The sequence below is a fragment of the Pristiophorus japonicus genome, chromosome 17, assembly GCF_044704955.1.
Source record: "Pristiophorus japonicus isolate sPriJap1 chromosome 17, sPriJap1.hap1, whole genome shotgun sequence".
NCBI lineage: Eukaryota > Metazoa > Chordata > Chondrichthyes > Pristiophoridae > Pristiophorus > Pristiophorus japonicus.
Genome location: NC_091993.1, coordinates 98,311,036 through 98,329,563, shown reverse-complemented (window position 1 = coordinate 98,329,563; position 18,528 = coordinate 98,311,036). Strand labels below are relative to the sequence as shown.

At 43.2% G+C, this 18,528-nt stretch overlaps 1 protein-coding gene across 1 annotated transcript in view; it reads left to right on the top strand.

Annotated features, from left to right (window-relative positions):
* The window catches only part of LOC139228009 (chemokine-like protein TAFA-5), a 507,858-nt gene that overhangs the window by 189,859 nt on the left and 299,471 nt on the right, over nucleotides 1-18,528 (top strand). Inside the window, exon 3 of the mRNA XM_070859159.1 lies at nucleotides 15,588-15,737. Within this exon, the coding sequence (XP_070715260.1) occupies nucleotides 15,588-15,737 (150 nt within the window). The remainder of the gene's footprint in view (nucleotides 1-15,587; nucleotides 15,738-18,528) is intronic.

The following is an 18,528-nucleotide window of genomic DNA, read 5'->3' as shown; positions in this document are numbered from 1 at the left end:
TTAAATCTTTATTTTCAACACTTGCGTTCCTGGACAGATTTGTGGGAATCTTTGGAAGTGGCTTAGGGAGTTGCAGTGAATGGTGCGATATAACGGTACCTGCCGTAATGGTAATGAATGTGAAAGGAATGGCTTGGGCATTGTAGGGATGCTTTATAGTGCTGGTGAGGGGTGATGTCAACCTGATGCAGCATGAGGCAGCCGAGGTGTACAGCGTCAAGTGAAGTAAATCTGGCCACGGTGAGGGCGTCCCAGGCAGCAATGTGGTTGGGTGCTGATGCCCTCTGTCCTGTGCAGTATCAGTTGATTGTGGAGCAGGTTGGTGGTGTTGTTGGTGCTCCTGGTGTGCCTGGTATTGCTGGTATCGGGGCTGATTGTGGTGCGATTCTGAGGTCCAAAGTGAGACATTATAAACCGTACTCATTCTGATGTAATAGATAGCAGGTGAACTTGAGATGACAGAAGCAATCTGCCAGTGGTGAGAGAGGTTGTTCCAGTGAGGTGACACTGGATACAGAGTTTACTCCAAACACTTGTAACCTGCATAAAGCTTAATCTGTGTTCAAAATGCAGTAAGCAAAAACTTCTGAGCTTGGAAAGTGAACAGATTTGAGATGGTTGACAGTGGGGTCCTGACCCGCTGTCTTAAAAACATTTTTTCCCATTCTACCAGCTATCAAATGCGTCAGCTGACCCCTCAGAAAATTTCCCCCATTAACTCTGTTTTTCTCTCCTCAGATGCTGCCTGACCTGCTGAGTATTTCCACCATTTTCTGTTTCATCTTAGTTTAGGTAATGGTAGTTCGCATTTGTGCTCGAAGAGAATATAATAATATCAATGTCCCTATTTACAAAGCCAAGTATGCCATATACTTTCTTAACTGCTTTATCAACTTGCCCTGCCAGCTTCAAAGATTTGTGAATATGTACCCCCTCTGTCTTGCACTCTCCTAAAAATAGTGCCAGTTAGATTATACTGTCTCTCCGTGTTGTTTCTCGCAAAGTGACTTGCCTGCCCATTCACCAGCCTATTGAAGCCCTCCTGAACTCTGCTACTATCCTCCTCACTATTTACCATGTTTCCCTGTTTTATACCATTTGTAAACTTTGAAATTGAACTCCCTATTCCCACATCCAGGTCATATTAGGAAAAGCAATGGTCCTAATACAGAACCCTGGGGGACCCCACTGCATTCAATTTTTTAAAACATTTTTATTTATTCATTCACAGGACATGGGCATTCCTAATTGCCCTTGACTGGTGATATTCAGTCAGCTTTTTGAACCGTGTTAGGGAGGAGGTTCCAGGATATAGACCCAGCGACGATGCAGGAATAGCGATGTATTTCCAAATCAGAATGATGTGTGACTTGGAGGGGAACTTGGAGGTGATGGTGTTGCCATGCATGTGCTGCCCTTGACCTTCTAGGTGCTGTCTAATATACTTCTATGTTGTGAGTTTGGGAGGTGCTGTCGAAGAAGCCTTGGCGAGTTACTGCAGCCATGTTGTGCCGATGGTGGGGGGACCAAATGCTTAAGGTGGTGGATGGGTTGTTGATCAAATGGCTGCTTGTTCCTGGATGGTGTTGAGCTTCTTTGAGTGTTGTTCATCAGATGTTAGTGAGGAGGACTTTGAAGGGTCGACTGACCTTGGTGTGCCTTTGTTATGTTCGAATCTGAAGCCTAGGTCGATGCTGAATGGTCCGTCTGGTTTTGAGTGGCTTGCTTGGCCATTTCAGAGGGCAGTTAAGGGGCAACATATTGCTGTCGGTCTGGAGTCACATGTCAGCCAGACCAGGAGAGAATGAAAGTTTTTAATGACAATCTGATAGCTCCATTACTGATGATAGCTATTTATTCCAGATTTATTTATTTAATTAAATTCAAATTCACAAACTGCCATGGTGCTTACATCTCCAGATTATTAGTCCAGGCCTCTGGATTACTAGTAACATAACCACTATGCTACTGTACCCAGTTTAAATTATGAATGACCTTCTGAAGATTCCATTATCCTGTACTAATATGTTACCAATATTATGTTGTCTCCCCAACTCCTGCAAGATGGAATCATTTTCTGAATTCAAATGATCTGTTAAAGCATGCAGTTTACAACCCTTTTCACTTTCACAGGAACCTATCTGTTATCTGTCAAAAAAGCACTAATAGAGTGTATATAATTGTATAGTTTTTACTGTATCTCATCATTCAGCCCTTAATTTAGTTTCTATCTGTCTCACTAATTTCCAACTACAGAGCATCTAGATTGTTTTGCTTTGCTTTTCCTGAACACGTTCATTAATATTCAGCAGCTGCAGGGGAAAGTATCCACTCTCAGCGCATACAATATAATTGATGTGCAGTCATCATCTATTTTATGCATTAATCTTTCCCTGGGTTACATGCACATTCTCAGATTTCTAGACCTCTTTACGATAAGAAGAAAATTGAAAGTAAAAGGTCATGGACATCTTATCTGATCCATGCAAGTGTGGATTTAGTGAGTCACTTTGTAAAGACTTAATCCATTTGACTCCAGCTTTCTTCTGTCTATATAAGTCACAGCATAAGTCTTTTAATTTTTCAATAATCAAGATATCTTAGATAACCATTTTTATGCACACAACCTTGAGCTGCTATCTGGTCTATTTCTCAATGGGACGTAAATCCTTGCTACTGATATAGCAGCCAGTTTCACTATAGTAAAGATGGTGGTCACCAAAATGCGTTCTCCATCACAATAGAAAGATTTCAATCACTTCATTATGATGTGTATGATTCAGATGCAGAATCCTAACATCTATAGTTGAAAACTGCAGCATTAAGTCCAGAGAAGATCAAATCTGATGTAAAATGTTATTCTAATCAATTTATGAACCATGACTTCTTTCTTGCTACAAACTATGACAAAGTGGACATTACCTGATTTTTTTTAAAGACAGTTGAAATGTTTAACTGGGATTTTTTGCAGATTTTATTGAGAATGGTTTCAATACAAGTCATGTGGACCAACCAAAAGAAATACTATCGTTGTAATAAAAAGTTGGTCGGTCGTGCAGTACTTAGGGGATTACTTTACAATGAAAGTGTCAAAGTGTATTTCAAAATTGAGCGCACTCTGCATGATTAATTGCTGTATTAACAGCTTCTGGGTATATTATGTTAAGTATTCATTACTATAATTGGTTCTATTAGATTTTCACAAATTTAGGCTGCTAATTATCTTAATCATTTTACTCTTAATTGTTATTGCTTTTTTAAAGCAACACATTTACGTTTCATATAGGTCAAGGTTATCAAAATCACTTCCTGCAAACCATTCACAATTTATTAGGCCAATGGTGTTAGAAGTGGTCCTTGTTGGGATTCGTGAGTTTGGGGCAGGAGAGTTGTATCTGGCAGTTAAGTAATAATTAGGCTATTAAAGAAATTCCAAGAGTTGTTGAATATAATGTAACTCAGGGTTACATGAAGATAACTGGAATTTCTTAGCAATGGTCTAAATGTCACGCACTGTTTTTTTGGACAGGTCATTCACCTTTTTCACAATAATAGAAAGATATTGTGCCTCAAAAATATGCACATGATGACAATTGACCTGTAGATATGTGTGTGTGTGTATTTTTAGATTTTTTTGATATTAAGGGAATCAAGGAATATGAGGTCAGTGGAGTTGAGGTAGAAGATCAACCACGATCGTATTGAACGGTGGAGCAGGCTCGAGGGCCGAATGGCCTACTCCTGCAACTAATTCTTAAGTTCTTTAAAATAAAATATACATGGAACACAAATGTTCTCCAAATACACTGGATTGCTGAAAAAATAATAATATTTGTTGATAACCTCTCTGGTTTTATTACTTTTAAACATATTTATATTAGTGGGGGATAAAAAACAAATCTGATGCAAACTATTTACAATTGATGGGCATTGCTCTGTGCATGCCTTTGACTTTGTGACTGACTGATTTTTTAAAATTGTGGATAGTACAATGTTCCTCTCATTGTAACAAAAGAACATTACTTGCTTCGATGTTGAAAATCCTAACTTCAAATTGAAAATTATTAATGGGCAAAAAATTGACAAATTATTAGGTTTTGTTAGGGTCCATTCATAATAAATAATCATTGGCACAGGAATCCTCTGGGAGTGGAGTGAGTTAACACTTCATGTAGATTTTATATACAGATATAAAAATTAATCTTGTGTAGAAAAACATTTAACAATGTTGTTTTGGGGCAATGGTATTCCTAATGTTTGGCTGAAGGAAATTGCGATTTATACAAGTCTGGTTGCTGGACTAGAAATCTGTGTTTAATCAGAGTTTAAGACGGAATATAACACATTCATTATACAGCAAAAACATACAACCATTACAGATAGTTAATACCCATCCCGATTGGACAAAGGTGTCTTATGACTTTGATCACATGTCATTCTATGTTAACATTAACCCAGGGTTTCTTCCTGTGGAAATCGTTCCATCTCTCTTGTCCCTATTCTCTCGGGTACAGTCAATACAAAGCCTTAGCTCTACCCTTTGAACTATGAAGCCCAAACCAGAAAACTGTTCGTTATCTCCTTTATGACATAGCAACATGTTTACATTCGCTCTCTCAACTTCCATCCATTCTAAGTCTTTCTGAAATAAATTGTCTTAAAGATACATAAACAAAATTAAAGCTTTAACTTGAAAACCACAGATAATGGCTGCCATAGTGCAGAATGCATCTACTACCAGTCTAGGAGACATTTCAGCTCCAGGTTCTAAACAATGATTTAAAACACAGCTTTTGTATCCATTTTATACATTTTTAGGCATCCCTGATTTCTAACAGCTGAATGTTCCCATGGTTACGCATGAAGCTTTTACAACACAGGATTCTTCTAAGCTCCATTAGTGACATGCTAGATCAGCTAGTCAGGTGTCCATAGATACATGAGGCAAGTGACAGAGGCAAGTGAAAGGGGCAATGTGTTTCACACTTTATCTGTGTAACACAGGCATTAGCTCAGCAGGGCAAAGGGGAGTCTGTGGTAATGCTTAACTTAGTAGGAAAGCTGGGTTGGGAATGAATAGCAGAGGCAGCTGAATGGGTGATCCAATTTTGGTGGCAAAGTAGTCCACAAGCATCTTGTATGTAGTTATAGGTGAGGGTGGAGGGGGTGTGGAGAGGGGTTTAAAGGAGTGGATAAAAGATTCAGGATTTATCTTTCTCTTCGGGGTGATCCTAGTGTAATGGAAGATTTTGACAGGGGTGGGTGGGACTTGATGTAGTCAAGCCAGATTGAGTGCTGGATGGCTCAGCCCGTTATGAACCTGATATGCTCAAACTTGTGCCTCTTAAACATGAGGGATGGACCATAATAGATGGAATGACCAGGATTGAAGGCAGTAAAGGTTTTACTAGGGTCATGGGTGTCAAAAGCAGAGTGAGGGAGTCGGTGAACAAATTGAAGGCAGCAAAAGTATCATGGCGACTTAAGGGCCAAAGGCCAAAGTTGAGAATTTGAAAGTATAATTGTAAGTGACTTGTCCAGGAACAATTCTCTTGCAAGTGCAGAAGGAAGAGAGGTTGGCAGGGGGTAGGGGATGTGTGTGATGATGGATGCAAGGAGATGGTCAGAAATGGCTTTCTCAGTGATTGTGACCATGAGAGTTAAGAGGAAGATGGTGAGATTGAGGGGATGGCCATCAATATGGGTAGGGGAGTTTATATGGAGAGAGACATTAAGGAAGGCCAGGACGGCAGAAAATTCAGAAGACAAAAGATGACGACAGCAGGGAATGAAATTGAAACCAAGCTGAGGATGAGGAATCACAGTGCAGAGGCTGAGGGTGAAAAAGATGGAGGATATGTTGGGGCTTGAGGAGCGGTATTAAATGAGAATTTTATAAAAGAGGGGTTGAACAGGGTGTGGTGCTCGAAAGAAGAGAAGGTGCCAGAGGCATAGGAAATGAGTGATATTCTAACTTGATGAACGCCATACCACCATCGTGGCAATTTGGGAGCAGTCTCTGGTGGAATTGGTGCAAAGTACAGCCAGGGAGGAAGGCTTCTTCAAAAAGAGCAAAGGTGTTGTCACCGCTGAGCCAGGTTTCAGTCAAAGCTAGGATGTCGATGCAATCATTCGCAATCAAGTCATGGAAGTTAAGGACCTTATTCTCAAGTGAACAGACAATCTGGAGTGAAATGCAAAGAGGGGTGAAGATTGTTGATGCACTGGCAGAATCCAAGGGGCCAGTGATGGATGGGGTGAGCAGGACGGGAAGGAGATTGGTGAGGTTAGCTCCCTGCAGGTGCACTGGACAGGAAGGTTGGTGTAATGTATTTGCTTCATTGGTTCTTTGCTTAAGAATTCATAGCAACACAATGCTATTAAGAACTAATTGGTTTATTAACAAAGGTTTAACAATCACACTACGCATTACCAGTTCAACCACTAGGCTCACAACTGCATGCCTTATCGTGGATCCTCCAACTGACTGAGGATTTATTGAGTCTTGTGAACATCACGTGACTGGCTAAGCCACTCACACTTCAACAGCTCCACAAACCTGTGAGCATACTCACAGGTACATATAGTACAGTTGGTGAGAGATGAAGATGGGAGTTGCAGTTGTTGCTTATGAGGTAGTGACAAATGCCTCAATCGGCCATTTGGAGAGTGCCAACAGAGGCACAGAGGGTACCCATAGGTTCATTCAAAGAGATTCCCAGGCTGGGTCAGTGGTGGAAAAGTATGAAGGCAGAGGAATAGTGATAGATTGGAGTAGGTATGGGGGGAGAGAAAAGTACCAGGAAGGGAAGAAATGAAAGGTGATATGGCTGGATAACAGCAAGGGGAGGAGAGAAGCAAGAAGGGCCTAAGAGAGGATGAGAGTGGGAAAAAAGGAGATTGAAGTAATGAACTTGGCTCCAGAGCAGCAGCCAAAATGTGCACACAATTGGACAAAGGGAATTTGGGTTGCATAGGCATTGCAAAAATGAGAAGGAATATGATCTGATTGTAAACAAAGGACAGAGTGGAGATGATAGAAAATCGATCAAAGTTAACATTTGAGGCCCTGGGGTGGGATGAAATCAATTTGTAGACCACGTGAATCAACTTTGAGTGTCCATGGACCTTCGTGACCTTCAGGTTTAGAGTGTGTTATGGAGAAGCAGTGGATCCAGGAGCTGTTTGAGGAGCAGAATATCAGCAGGGGCACTGGTGGAGGTATTTTTAATGTCAGAATTTCAGTGCATTGTTTTTCTGGAATTCAGAGTTTTTAAAATTTTGCTCTAATCTTTTAAAATACAGTTACGTTCCTGATACATTTATCTACTGGCAACTGTAGTTATCTTTGAACACACATCCTAATATGTTCTGAAATATGTTATATTGAACATGTTTTCCACAGGGTGATGTAGCTGCCAGATGTGTTCCTCATTATCACTTACTTTAATTTTTGAGTTAATTTTATTACTTAAGTCTGCAGAAATAGATTTAATAAATGTTTTATTCTCGATAAAACAGCACCATTGACTTAATGCTTTCTGTAAAACTGGATTCACTCTTTGTATTTATATCACATGAAGGTCGCATATTCAGGCCTAGAAATTCAATGAAATGTCCAATATGGTGAGCGACATGCACACGCACATTCTGAGCAGGAAGTGTGCGCCTACCATATTGGTATAGGCATCAAAAGAGCCATCTAGGGTCCATGTCTGAAACAGACTTAAGCCCGTTTAATATGCACATAAGGAGCCTAATGTCTGTTTGATGCCACCTTTACCCAACTAGTTTACCTCGATCGCAGCCAGACAACCAGGTCCACATGCGGCCTAACCAGCGTGTAAAAGAAAAGAAAAGAAAAGAAAGATTTAGATTTATATAGCGCCTTTCATGACCTCCGGACGTCTCAAAGTGCTTTTAAGCCAATGGAGTACTTTTTGAAGTGTAGTCACTGTTGTAATGTCGGAAACGCGGCAGCCAATTTGCACACAAGCAAGCTCCCACAAACAGCAATGAGCAGATAATCTGTTTTCGTTATGCTGATTGAGGGATAAAAATTGGCCAGGAAACTGGAGATACCTCCCCTGCTCTTCATCAAAATATTGCCATAGGATCTTTTACATCCATTTGAGAGCAGACAGGACCCCGGTTTAACATCTCATCTGAACGATGGCACCTCTGACAGTGCAGCACTCCCTCAGCACTGCACTAGAGTGCCAACCAAGATTTCGCATGCTCAAATCCCTGGAGTGGAACTTGAACCCACAACCTTCTGACTCAAAGGCAAATGTGCTACCCACTGAGCCACAGCTGACACTTGACAAAAGCGAAATTTAAAAAAAATTACTTGAATGTGGAGCTAGGAGTTACTGAAGTGCTTCTCCCAGCTCCACATTAAAACTGTAGGCTGCTGACGGCCATCCTCTTGATCGCTTACTTGCAAGATTCACCTGCGGGCCCAAAATTAAAATTGCCTTCGCTGCGAGCTTCCTGGGGACACCCAATAGGCGTCGGAGCTCACCGGCCTGATGTAAACGAGGTCTGAGCCTAATATCGGGTGGGCCTCGATCCTACGCATTCCGCCACAGGGATCAAACCGATTTCTAGACCCCAATCTTATACACACTCTTGCAAACACATTTGCCCAGAAATCCTGATCGAGGTCTACCCGTGGGCAAACTACTGAAAAAAGGAAAAAAAATGCGCACTTACCTGAAGGTGCTGCGCCCGCTCGAGCTTCCGCTCCTGAGGCCTTCACTCCCTGCGCATTGGAGCGCGTGCACGTTGGGATGTCCGTATACTGGAGCTGGAGTCACATGGCTCTGGACAGCCAATCAAGGTACAGTATTTTCTCATTGGAGTTCCCATTATTATGAATGAGAAACCCCCCCCAAACACACAAAACACTAAAAAAAATAGAAAAATACACTACATATTTAAAATTCATTTTAATTAAAGTTCTTTAAAAAAAAGTCAGGAACATTTTCTTTTATAAGTTTTTTTAATTATGCCTTAAAATAAACTTACCATAGTGGGGAGGGTTTTTAACAATAAAATATATTTTCATATGTGTTTATTTAATTTAATTTTAATGTTTATGTATGTTTTTAAACACTTGCGCCTGTAAAAGTAGGCTATATGCCTGCTTTTTCTGGCGCAAGGTTTTTGAAGACTGTTGCCAGGCAAGATATGCGTAAATATCGCAGTCTGGCCCGTACAGATATCCTCGCTCCTGATCTGCGGATCATCTGTCAAGCTCCAGCTTGACAGATCGGAAAAGCCGGTTTTCAGCGCATGCGCATTGCGTGCTGAAAACCGGCTTTTCCGTTTCCGATGCCTTCCCGGGTCCGTAGAAACTTTGTATGGACCCGGGAACATCGGAATTTCCACGCCATTAACTCCACAGGTAATAAAAACAGAAAATGCTGGAAATCTCAGCTGGCAGGCAGCATTTGTGGAGAGAAAAACAGAGTTAACGTTTCAGGTCGACGACCCTTTGTCATTCTGAAGGGTCTTCGACCTGAAATATTAACTCTGTTTTTCTCTCCACAGATGCTGTTTGACCCGCTGAGATTTCCAGCATTTTCTGTTTTTATTTCAGATTCCAGCATCTGCAGTATTTTGCTTTTTAACCCCATAGGCTTTACGTTAACATATGGAGCAGCAGCATAGAAAATTACTGTTTATTTTAATAAGTTAGTGATATTTGTCCTTGGATACATTTTCTATTGGGAAAATAATCCTAGATCAGCAATTTATTCATTACTCTTGTAGCTATTTGGAGATCCCATTATAAAATGTCAAAACAAATTACTAACAGATAACGCAATTCATTTTGAGATGATGTCTATTAATTGAACTTTAAAATAAACCACTAAAAATCCAGAATATTATTTGAAAATATATGTTATTTGTTTTATATCTATCTGAGTCTGCTCCTCTTCAGTTTCCCTGGTGTTTTTTAGCTGAGAGAACAGAATGGCTTGTGCCATGGACTTCTCGCAGGCCACTGTCAATGATGCTTTCTGTCAAGTTGATAGAAGGCAGGTTTGTTCGTTTGAATGTAACTACCTACTCAGTTTTTCCTTACCTTTGATGCAAAACACCATGACTTCCATTCTGAGGCTCTCGGTCTTGTGATTTAAAGGGCAATTTTAACTCTTCATGATGGGCGGGAATAGAAGGAGGGAGGGAGCGGCTCCAATTCCCGCTCCATTGCCGCCGATATGCGATTTTAACGCCGTTGGTTTTGATGATGGATGAGACTCCCGCTGGACTCTGGCAAGGGCCATACATGGGCCCTCAATGCAATTTTAACTGGCTTCTGAGCAATGCAGCCATCCCACTAGGTTAGCCTACGGGGCCCGCTAAGGAAAGTTTCCAAATAAAACGCTGCTTACTGGGGCCTGGTAAAGCAGGAGCACTGCTCTGGGACCCACAAGGAAATTTCAGGCCTCTGCCGCACCGTGAATTACTCCCACGTTTGGAGAGTTGATTGATATTAATAACTCCAAGACCCAATTTGAGTTTGTTGGATTCAGTGATCTGAATCCATTGGATGTCGGAAAGTAATAATGTTTGCGTGGTTACATCCTAACATTCAGATAGTTTCACCAGAAGAACCGTTCCAAGACACGGTGAAATAAAACATAGCAGTCATTAAATGTAGTTAAGGTTTCTTCTTTAATCGTATATTGAAGGATAATTTGGAAATATATAGTGATTACTGTAAGTATATTTAGAGTTGTTTGTTGGAGCATCAAAAGGAAAACCAAATTAAACTCAAGTGGTGATTGATAATCTGACCTGGCTAAAAGGAAAGTTTTAGTCAGGCTAAGCAGGTTAGCAGGGGAGAGACAGCAGTCTCTGAAGAAATACTTCCTATGCTACTGATGTGGGCATCTGCTTAAGTGACAAAGGACTGTAATGTTGGGACAGAATCTGGGACAGTGAAGAAAACAAAGGGAAATAGCAAGATAAGGAAATCATTTAGCAATTCCAAGATATTTGAGAAATACATTTGATACATTTTACTTGAAACGATAATGTTGTTTGTCAAATAGCAGCTGTCATTGCTCACTCAGTGTAACTAGAAAAAACATGATCCTAATTGGATCAGACGGTACTATTTTTTTGATGCATCCCATTTCACTCAGTTCTATCTTGATGCTGTTGCTTCTCTCCCCGAGGCTGCTACTCCCAACTCTCATCTGCTACCGTCACCTTCCCTGAGGACATTGCTGCCAAATTTGAGATTGTTGCTTTTCTCCCCAGGTCAGCATTATATTAAGACTACTGTTAGCCATTACTAACCTCCATAAAAATATAATTGCGATGAAAAATATCCTGAATAACTGAAATAGCAACACATCCAACAGCTATGACACATACATTTTAGTGATCCTAATGAAAAGACATGCATTAAGGGAGAAACATTCCCACTGTGAATGCTAATCTTCTTCACTTTCTCATGTGTTCGATTTTACTGTGCTCTTCACTGAACAATATTGCATCTGACAAGGAGACATCTAATGTGGATCAGAAATAGTGAAATTCGATTTAACATATTTTTGTAATTTTTCTTTTGTCTTGCATGACTGTCATCTACTTTGTGACCATTGATTGGTTCTGTCAGTTATCTTCTTCCTCATTGGTTAAGGCTCCTTAGGGTAAATATTCCATTCCACATGGGCAACCAGGGGCAGCGAAATGGGGCAGAGATCAATCTGCTGACCCGCCGCCAATTCTATGCAATGTGCCATCTTCCAGTGGACCTTTCAGGTCACTTTCAGAGGCCTGGCACACACAATATGTTATCGTGCTGTGCAAGTGGAAATGTTTGATTTTTTTTGCGCAGATAAACGTGATGTGCTCAGTGCACCCATACTGAACAAATGATGAGATCAGGCTGTTTCTGGGCAGATAACAAGTGACTGTTTAAAGGGAGGCCACTAAAGTTTTCACAAAAGTGGATTTTTACAGTGGATTTCTGAGATCTGCATTTTTAAGCGAGTGTCTAACCACCGCCCCTTGACATTCAATGACATAACCAGCGCCGAAATCCCCACCATCAACATCCTGGGGGGGGGGGGGGGCGGCACCATTAACCAGAAACTTAACAGGACCAGCCACATAAATACAGTGGCTACAAGAGCAGGTCAGAGGCTGCATATTCTGCGGTGAGTGTCTTAGCTCCTGACTCCCCAAAGTCTTTGCGCCATCTACAAGGCACAAGTCAGGAGTGTGATGGAATATTCTCCGCTTGTCGGGATGAGTGCAGCTCCAACAATGCTCAAGAAGCTCAGCACCATCCAGGACAAAGCAGCCTGCTTGATTGACACCCCATTCATCACCTTAAACATTTACTCCTTCCACCACCGGCTGCAGTATGTACCATCTACACGATATACTGCAGCAACTTGCCAAGGCTTCTTCAACAGCACCTCCCAAACCCACGGCCTCTAAGAAAAAAGGCAGCAGTATATGGCAGCAGTATATGGCTTGCTGATTAGAGCACCGGCCGGCCCATTGATTCCAGGTATGCTTACGCACACGGTGCGCCCCTGGGATTGGTGGGCCACTACCCTGCCCTCCTCTGCAGCGTCTGACAGCAACTTCTTGGAAGAGGGTTCCCAGCAGGTAAGTGCGCATTTGGTTTGGATGCCAGCGATGTAATCCTTAATTACGTCACTGACCATAGAATCCAGGCTACAAAATCGCACCTTTAAAAATTGTAGCTGAGCACAATTTCCCGATCTGGCAGTCATCGTGATCCCCAATTAGCAGGCCTCATTTGGGCTCAGAGCTTAATATAAATATTTAATTAGGGCAGTTTCAGGACATCAAGTGAGGTTTGAATGAATGCAAAGCTTGGTGAGCTATTGCCCCATCCCTTCATGATCAGAAAGTATACCCTTGTGTGTTTTTCTCTTTTTAATTGTTTCTTTCGGTTACTTTCTACCTTGGTTAGGCACCAATTACATTACACACAATCATTCAACCAATTTTAACATTTTCACCAAATCACGTTAAATCAAAAGCATTCTTCCCAATACATTTGCTCATCCCACCACAATATAACTCCAAAATAAAATGTAAAATGTAACAAATGGGTACATTTTTTAAAGAGTCACAAATAACCATAAACTTGGCTACAGCAAACTCTCCTTCGTTTTTCCACTGCAAGTGGCCTCTGACTTTTCTGGACTCTGGAAACAAACTGAGACTGATACATTGATATTTCAGATATAACCATAACTAACATTTCAAATACGTTTATACTGGATGTGGCACTTGTAATGTATTTGCTTCATGCTTAAGAATTCATAGCAACACATTGCTATTGAGAACTAGTTGGTTTATTAGCAAAGGTTTAACAATCACAGTACATATTACCAGTTCATCCACCAGGCTCACAACCACATGCCTCATCGTGGATCCCCTGAACTCAACTGGCTGGGGTTTTATTGAGTCTTGTGAACATCACTTGACTGGCTAAGGCACTCCCAACTCAACAGCTCCACAACTATTTTTGTAGAAACAATAATCAAATGCCCCCTAGTTAAAGCGGGGGGGGGGGGGGGGGGGTCACACTTCAAAAACTTTCAATCAAGTGCCCCCTTCTTTTTTTTTGAGGGCACCGAAAACACAAATTATACAAGTGCCCACTGATTTAAAGGGGGGGCACTAAACCCGACACAATAAACAAATTAACTTTTGGCAGTAAACTTAAATCAAGTTAAAATTTGGTTGCTGGGGGTGATGATGTCAACAACTCTACAACTATTTTGTTGTGAACAAAATAAAACATTAAATCAAGTGCCCCCTGATTAAAGGGGGGGACGGACACTCCAAACGCTTTCAAACAAGTGCCCCTTTGGTTTTTTTAGGGCACCAGCACACAAATTATACAAGTGCCCCCTAGCTAAAAGGGGGGGGGGGCACTAAAACCGACACAATAAACAAATTAAGTTATAGGTTTGGTTGCCGGGGGTGATGATGCACTCCAGTCTCTCCGGCGCCCACCTCTCGCGGAAGGCCGCGAGCGTACCGGTGGACACCGGGTGCTCCATCAAACCTGTGAGCATACTCACAGGTGCATACATTACAGCACTCACTATAGCAGCTCAGCTGCAGCAGATAGCCCAAGAGAAGCTTACTGTTTGCATTCCCCAGGTGGCAGAAAAACATTTTCTCAACGTCACCTATGTGCATTATTCTTAAATCTTGGAGACCTCTCCACTCCTTATTTCTACCATCTTGTGTTGACACCTCAGCTTTCTATATAATATGGTTCTTGTGGAAACATAGAAACATAGAAAATAGGTGCAGGAGTAGGCCATTCGGCTCTTTGAGCCTGCACCACCATTCAATAAGATCATGGCTGATCATTCACCTCAGTACCCCTTTCCTGCTTTCTCTCCATACCCCTTGATCCTTTTAACCGTAAGGGCCATATCTAACTCTAACAGATTACATTAACTGAATAGTTTTGACCAATTTTTTAATGGTTTAAGGGATTGATAGGGAAACTGCAATGCCCCACCCTATGCATAAAAACACGAATGCCAAGATAACAGACGAAGAGAACAGTAGCCCAACAGCTGAAGATGAGGCTAGTTCCAAGAATAACATGGCACTTAACGACCTCGGGCAGCAGCAGCCCATACCTCATATTGGTCATGCCAACATGCTCTTCAAGCAATTTATGGTCCACTATGGCCAGGTGCTGTCTGAATATACACAGATTACATAAGGGAAAGAATGACTTAGGTGGTGGGAATTGACTACTGACTGCTAATGGATCACGAATTCTTTCTTGAAGCCTCCTCTGGCTGCCAGCATCATGATGGTTGTCAATGCGGCAGATTACTTAGTAACAGATGTGCAGTCTATAATGGAGGCCACTGGGGTGATCCCAGAAGAGCAGCAAAAACTGCTATTGAAGCTAAGCTCTGGTAGCTTCAATAGCAGTTTTTAAGTTGGCGCACCTTGTCATATCTAAAATATTAGCATATCAACTCTTATGGAACAGATGTGCTTCAAATATTGGGAAGCTGTCACCAACAGAAGCAACAACATGTTCAGTTTTTTTGCAGGACGTGCAGTTGACTTTAATCTGTTGTCGAGGCTTAAAAAAAGATATATGTTGGGGAAGGGAAGATGGCCTGTTAATGGGATGCTGAGAGAGTTCTGCAGAGGCGAGCAGAGGCAGAGTGAGACCGAGAAAGAGGAGGCTTCTCTGGATCAGCTGGGAATACGGGGGATAATTGCTGTTGGGTTTAGCAGGCCCACATTATGCAACACTGTATCCTCTGAGTCACAGTGAGAAATTCTGTGAAAGATCCACAAGTATCTTTTAATATTTAAAAAATATTTCACAGTATTTCAAGAAGTGGTACATTCAGGCTAACTACAATCGGACTTTTAATGAGGAAACTCAAGTTGAAATTCTAATGTTCACTGACAATCTGACTTTGGCTTCCTCTAGAGTGACAATTTTGTCAGTTTAAGTTGGATCATCAGGGATGATCTGAGGGTTAAAATACCTAACATTGATTCCTATGTTGTGTGTTTTGTTCTAGGTCAGCTGGCTGTGGGTACATGTGAAATAGTTACCTTGGACAGAGATAGTAGTCAACCTCGGAGAACAATAGCCAGACAAACAGCACGATGTGCTTGTAGGAGAGGGCAGATTGCTGGTACAACGAGAGCTAAGCCAGCCTGTGTGGATGGTAAGTGACAGAAAGCTGAAAAAAGAGGGAACCATCTGAAATGTGTATACTGTTGGCTGATTTATAATTACATTAATTGTAAGCTGAATAATGTTGTTTCTTGATAATTCAGTAATGGTTATGAAACGCTTTGGGTTTGAAATTCCTGGGCCTGAGTGGGCATGCCAGGAGCCCACAGTGGGTAGGATTTGGAAATTACAGGAGGACATCACCCTGTATGTTTGCATCTTGTCTGCCTCCACACCCTGACAAAGCAGCCTGGCTTATTAAAGACTAATATTAAACTATTTGCTATAACGCTGCGATCAAAAACCTTGCAAGGAATGTTAATTAAAGGGCACCAAATAACTCTTAACACCTTATCTGGCGATATACAGTCCATGTCAAGGGATTATTCGGTGCTTAAAGTTTACTTTGTTTGAACCAGTTATACAAACCAATCCCCCTTTTGGGACGCAATTCTAGGTCACCATGGGCAACAGCGCAAAGTGAAGCACATCACATCGGACGTCCGATATTCAATTTGACTGAAGTCAATGAAACCGAATATCAGGTGGGGTGTTTAATGGGTAGCTGATGAGATCCTGCCTGTTTAGCACTACCACCTGACACAAATTTCTACCCCACGGTATGTTACTGAATTAATGTGTTACCTCTTCCTGGCAAATCAGGAAGTCAGAAATCATGAACTAACATTATTTCAAGAATACATTTCTGATAACACAATTAGCAACATCTCAATATGAACATTCAAAAGTACACAAGAAACATAAACAGAATCAGTAACCCTATGGTGTGGATTTGCTGCCTTCTCTGGAGGTTGCTTGACACTGTGAAACCCTTTTCCATATTCAATACATTTATATAATGTTTCATAGGGCTAGAATTTCCCTAAAATCCGTCAGCGCTGGATTGCCGCCGAAAATACCGCTAAGATTTAAAAATTACCGGCAAAAAACTCCACAAAAAAGGAAAAAATTCCACCTGGCGGAAAAAATGGACCTTACACTCTGATTCTCAGTGGAAAACGCGATCCTGACTGATTGGGCAGTTCGTAATCAAAATGGGTGGTAATTACTAAACTTTAGACCAAGGCTGCGGGTTGGGCCTAGGAGGGCGAAAACACACACAATATTTTTTCCAAAAAACATAAAATAAAAAAATCAGGAAACATTCTGAGGACCTTTTCAAGTTAATCGCTGAAAAAGAATTCAAAAAAATAATTAAAAACCCTTTAGCATACTTTTTTTTGCAGTGCTACTTACCACCACCCAGCTCCAGCTGCTTTTCGTGGATGGTTTTTTCAATCTTACCTACGGGTCACCGCTGAGCCCAAACTTGGACAGTAGCGATTTTTTCGGAGGTGCACGCTGGTGGTCCACTCCTCAGCGGTATTTCGAAAATGCCAGCGGAACTCTGTGGAAATTTTCACCAGGTGGTTTTCCGACCAATACCGCTGAGAAACCGGGCAGAGATGCCGTGGAAATTCTAGCCCTTAGTTCCTTAGCTGTTGCTGACAGGTCTACAGAGGTCTGGAGTTTCACAAGACAGTTTTGAAAAGTGCGCACTATGCTTCAGCTACAGAAAATGGGTCATTTCAGGGTCACAACCTTTTTGCAAGGAATGCAGTCTGTTTTAGTCAGTTAGACAGATAGCCCACTGTGAGCTGAAGGCTCTACCTCACAATGCCTGCCGTTACTCTGCTGCTGTTTCACCCACACTTCCGCAGGTTCCACTTCCTGGTGGTAAAACGCTGAACAACTAAACGGAATTGACACAAAAATGAGATTTGGCAACTTTGACCACTGAACATTTGAAAATGTCCATCTGTCTCCCTCCCGCAGACCTCTTACTGCTCTTTGTGTGCCTCCCCCGACACCAGCTCCCCGCACCCCTCCCCCGACACCAGCTCCCCGCACCCTTCCCCCGACACCAGCTCCCCGCACCCCTCCCCCGACACCAGCTCCCCGCACCCTTCCCCCGACACCAGCTCACCGCACCCCTCCCCGACACCAGCTCCCCGCACCCCTCCCCCGACACCAGCTCCCCGCACCCCTCCCCGACACCAGCTCCCCGCACCCTCCCCCGACACCAGCTCCCCGCACCCTCCCCCGACACCAGCTCCCCGCACCCTTCCCCTGACACCAGCTCCCCGCACCCCTCCCCCGACACCAGCTCCCCGCACCCTCCCCCGACACCAGCTCCCCGCACCTCTCCCCCGACACCAGCTCCCCGCACCCCTCCCCCGACACCAGCTCCCCGCACCCTTCCCCCGACACCAGCTCCCCGCACCCTTCCCCCGACACCAGCTCCCCGCACCCCTCCCCCGACACCAGCTCCCCGCACCCTCCCCCGACACCAGCTCCCCGCACCCCTCCCCCGACACCAGCTCCCCGCACCCCTCCCATGACACCAGCTCCCTACGCAACCCCCGAAACCAGCTCCCCGCAACCCCCAGCTCCAGCTCCCGCACTCCCCCCCCCCCCAACCGACTCCCGTTCCCCACACGCCTCTCCCAACTGCAGCTCCCCGCACCCCTCCCCCGACCCCAGCTCCCCTGACGCCAGCTCTCCACACCCCTCCCCGATCCCAGTTCCTCGTACCCCGACCCCAGCTCCCCGCGCCCCTGCCCCGACCTCGGCTCCCTGCACCCCGACCCCGACCCCGGTTCCTCACGCCCCTCCCCCAACCTTGGCTCCCCACACCCGTCCCCTGATCCCGGCTCCTCGCACTCCGCCCCCGAGTCCAGCTGCCCATTCGCCTCCCATAATTCCTGCTGCCTATTTGCCTC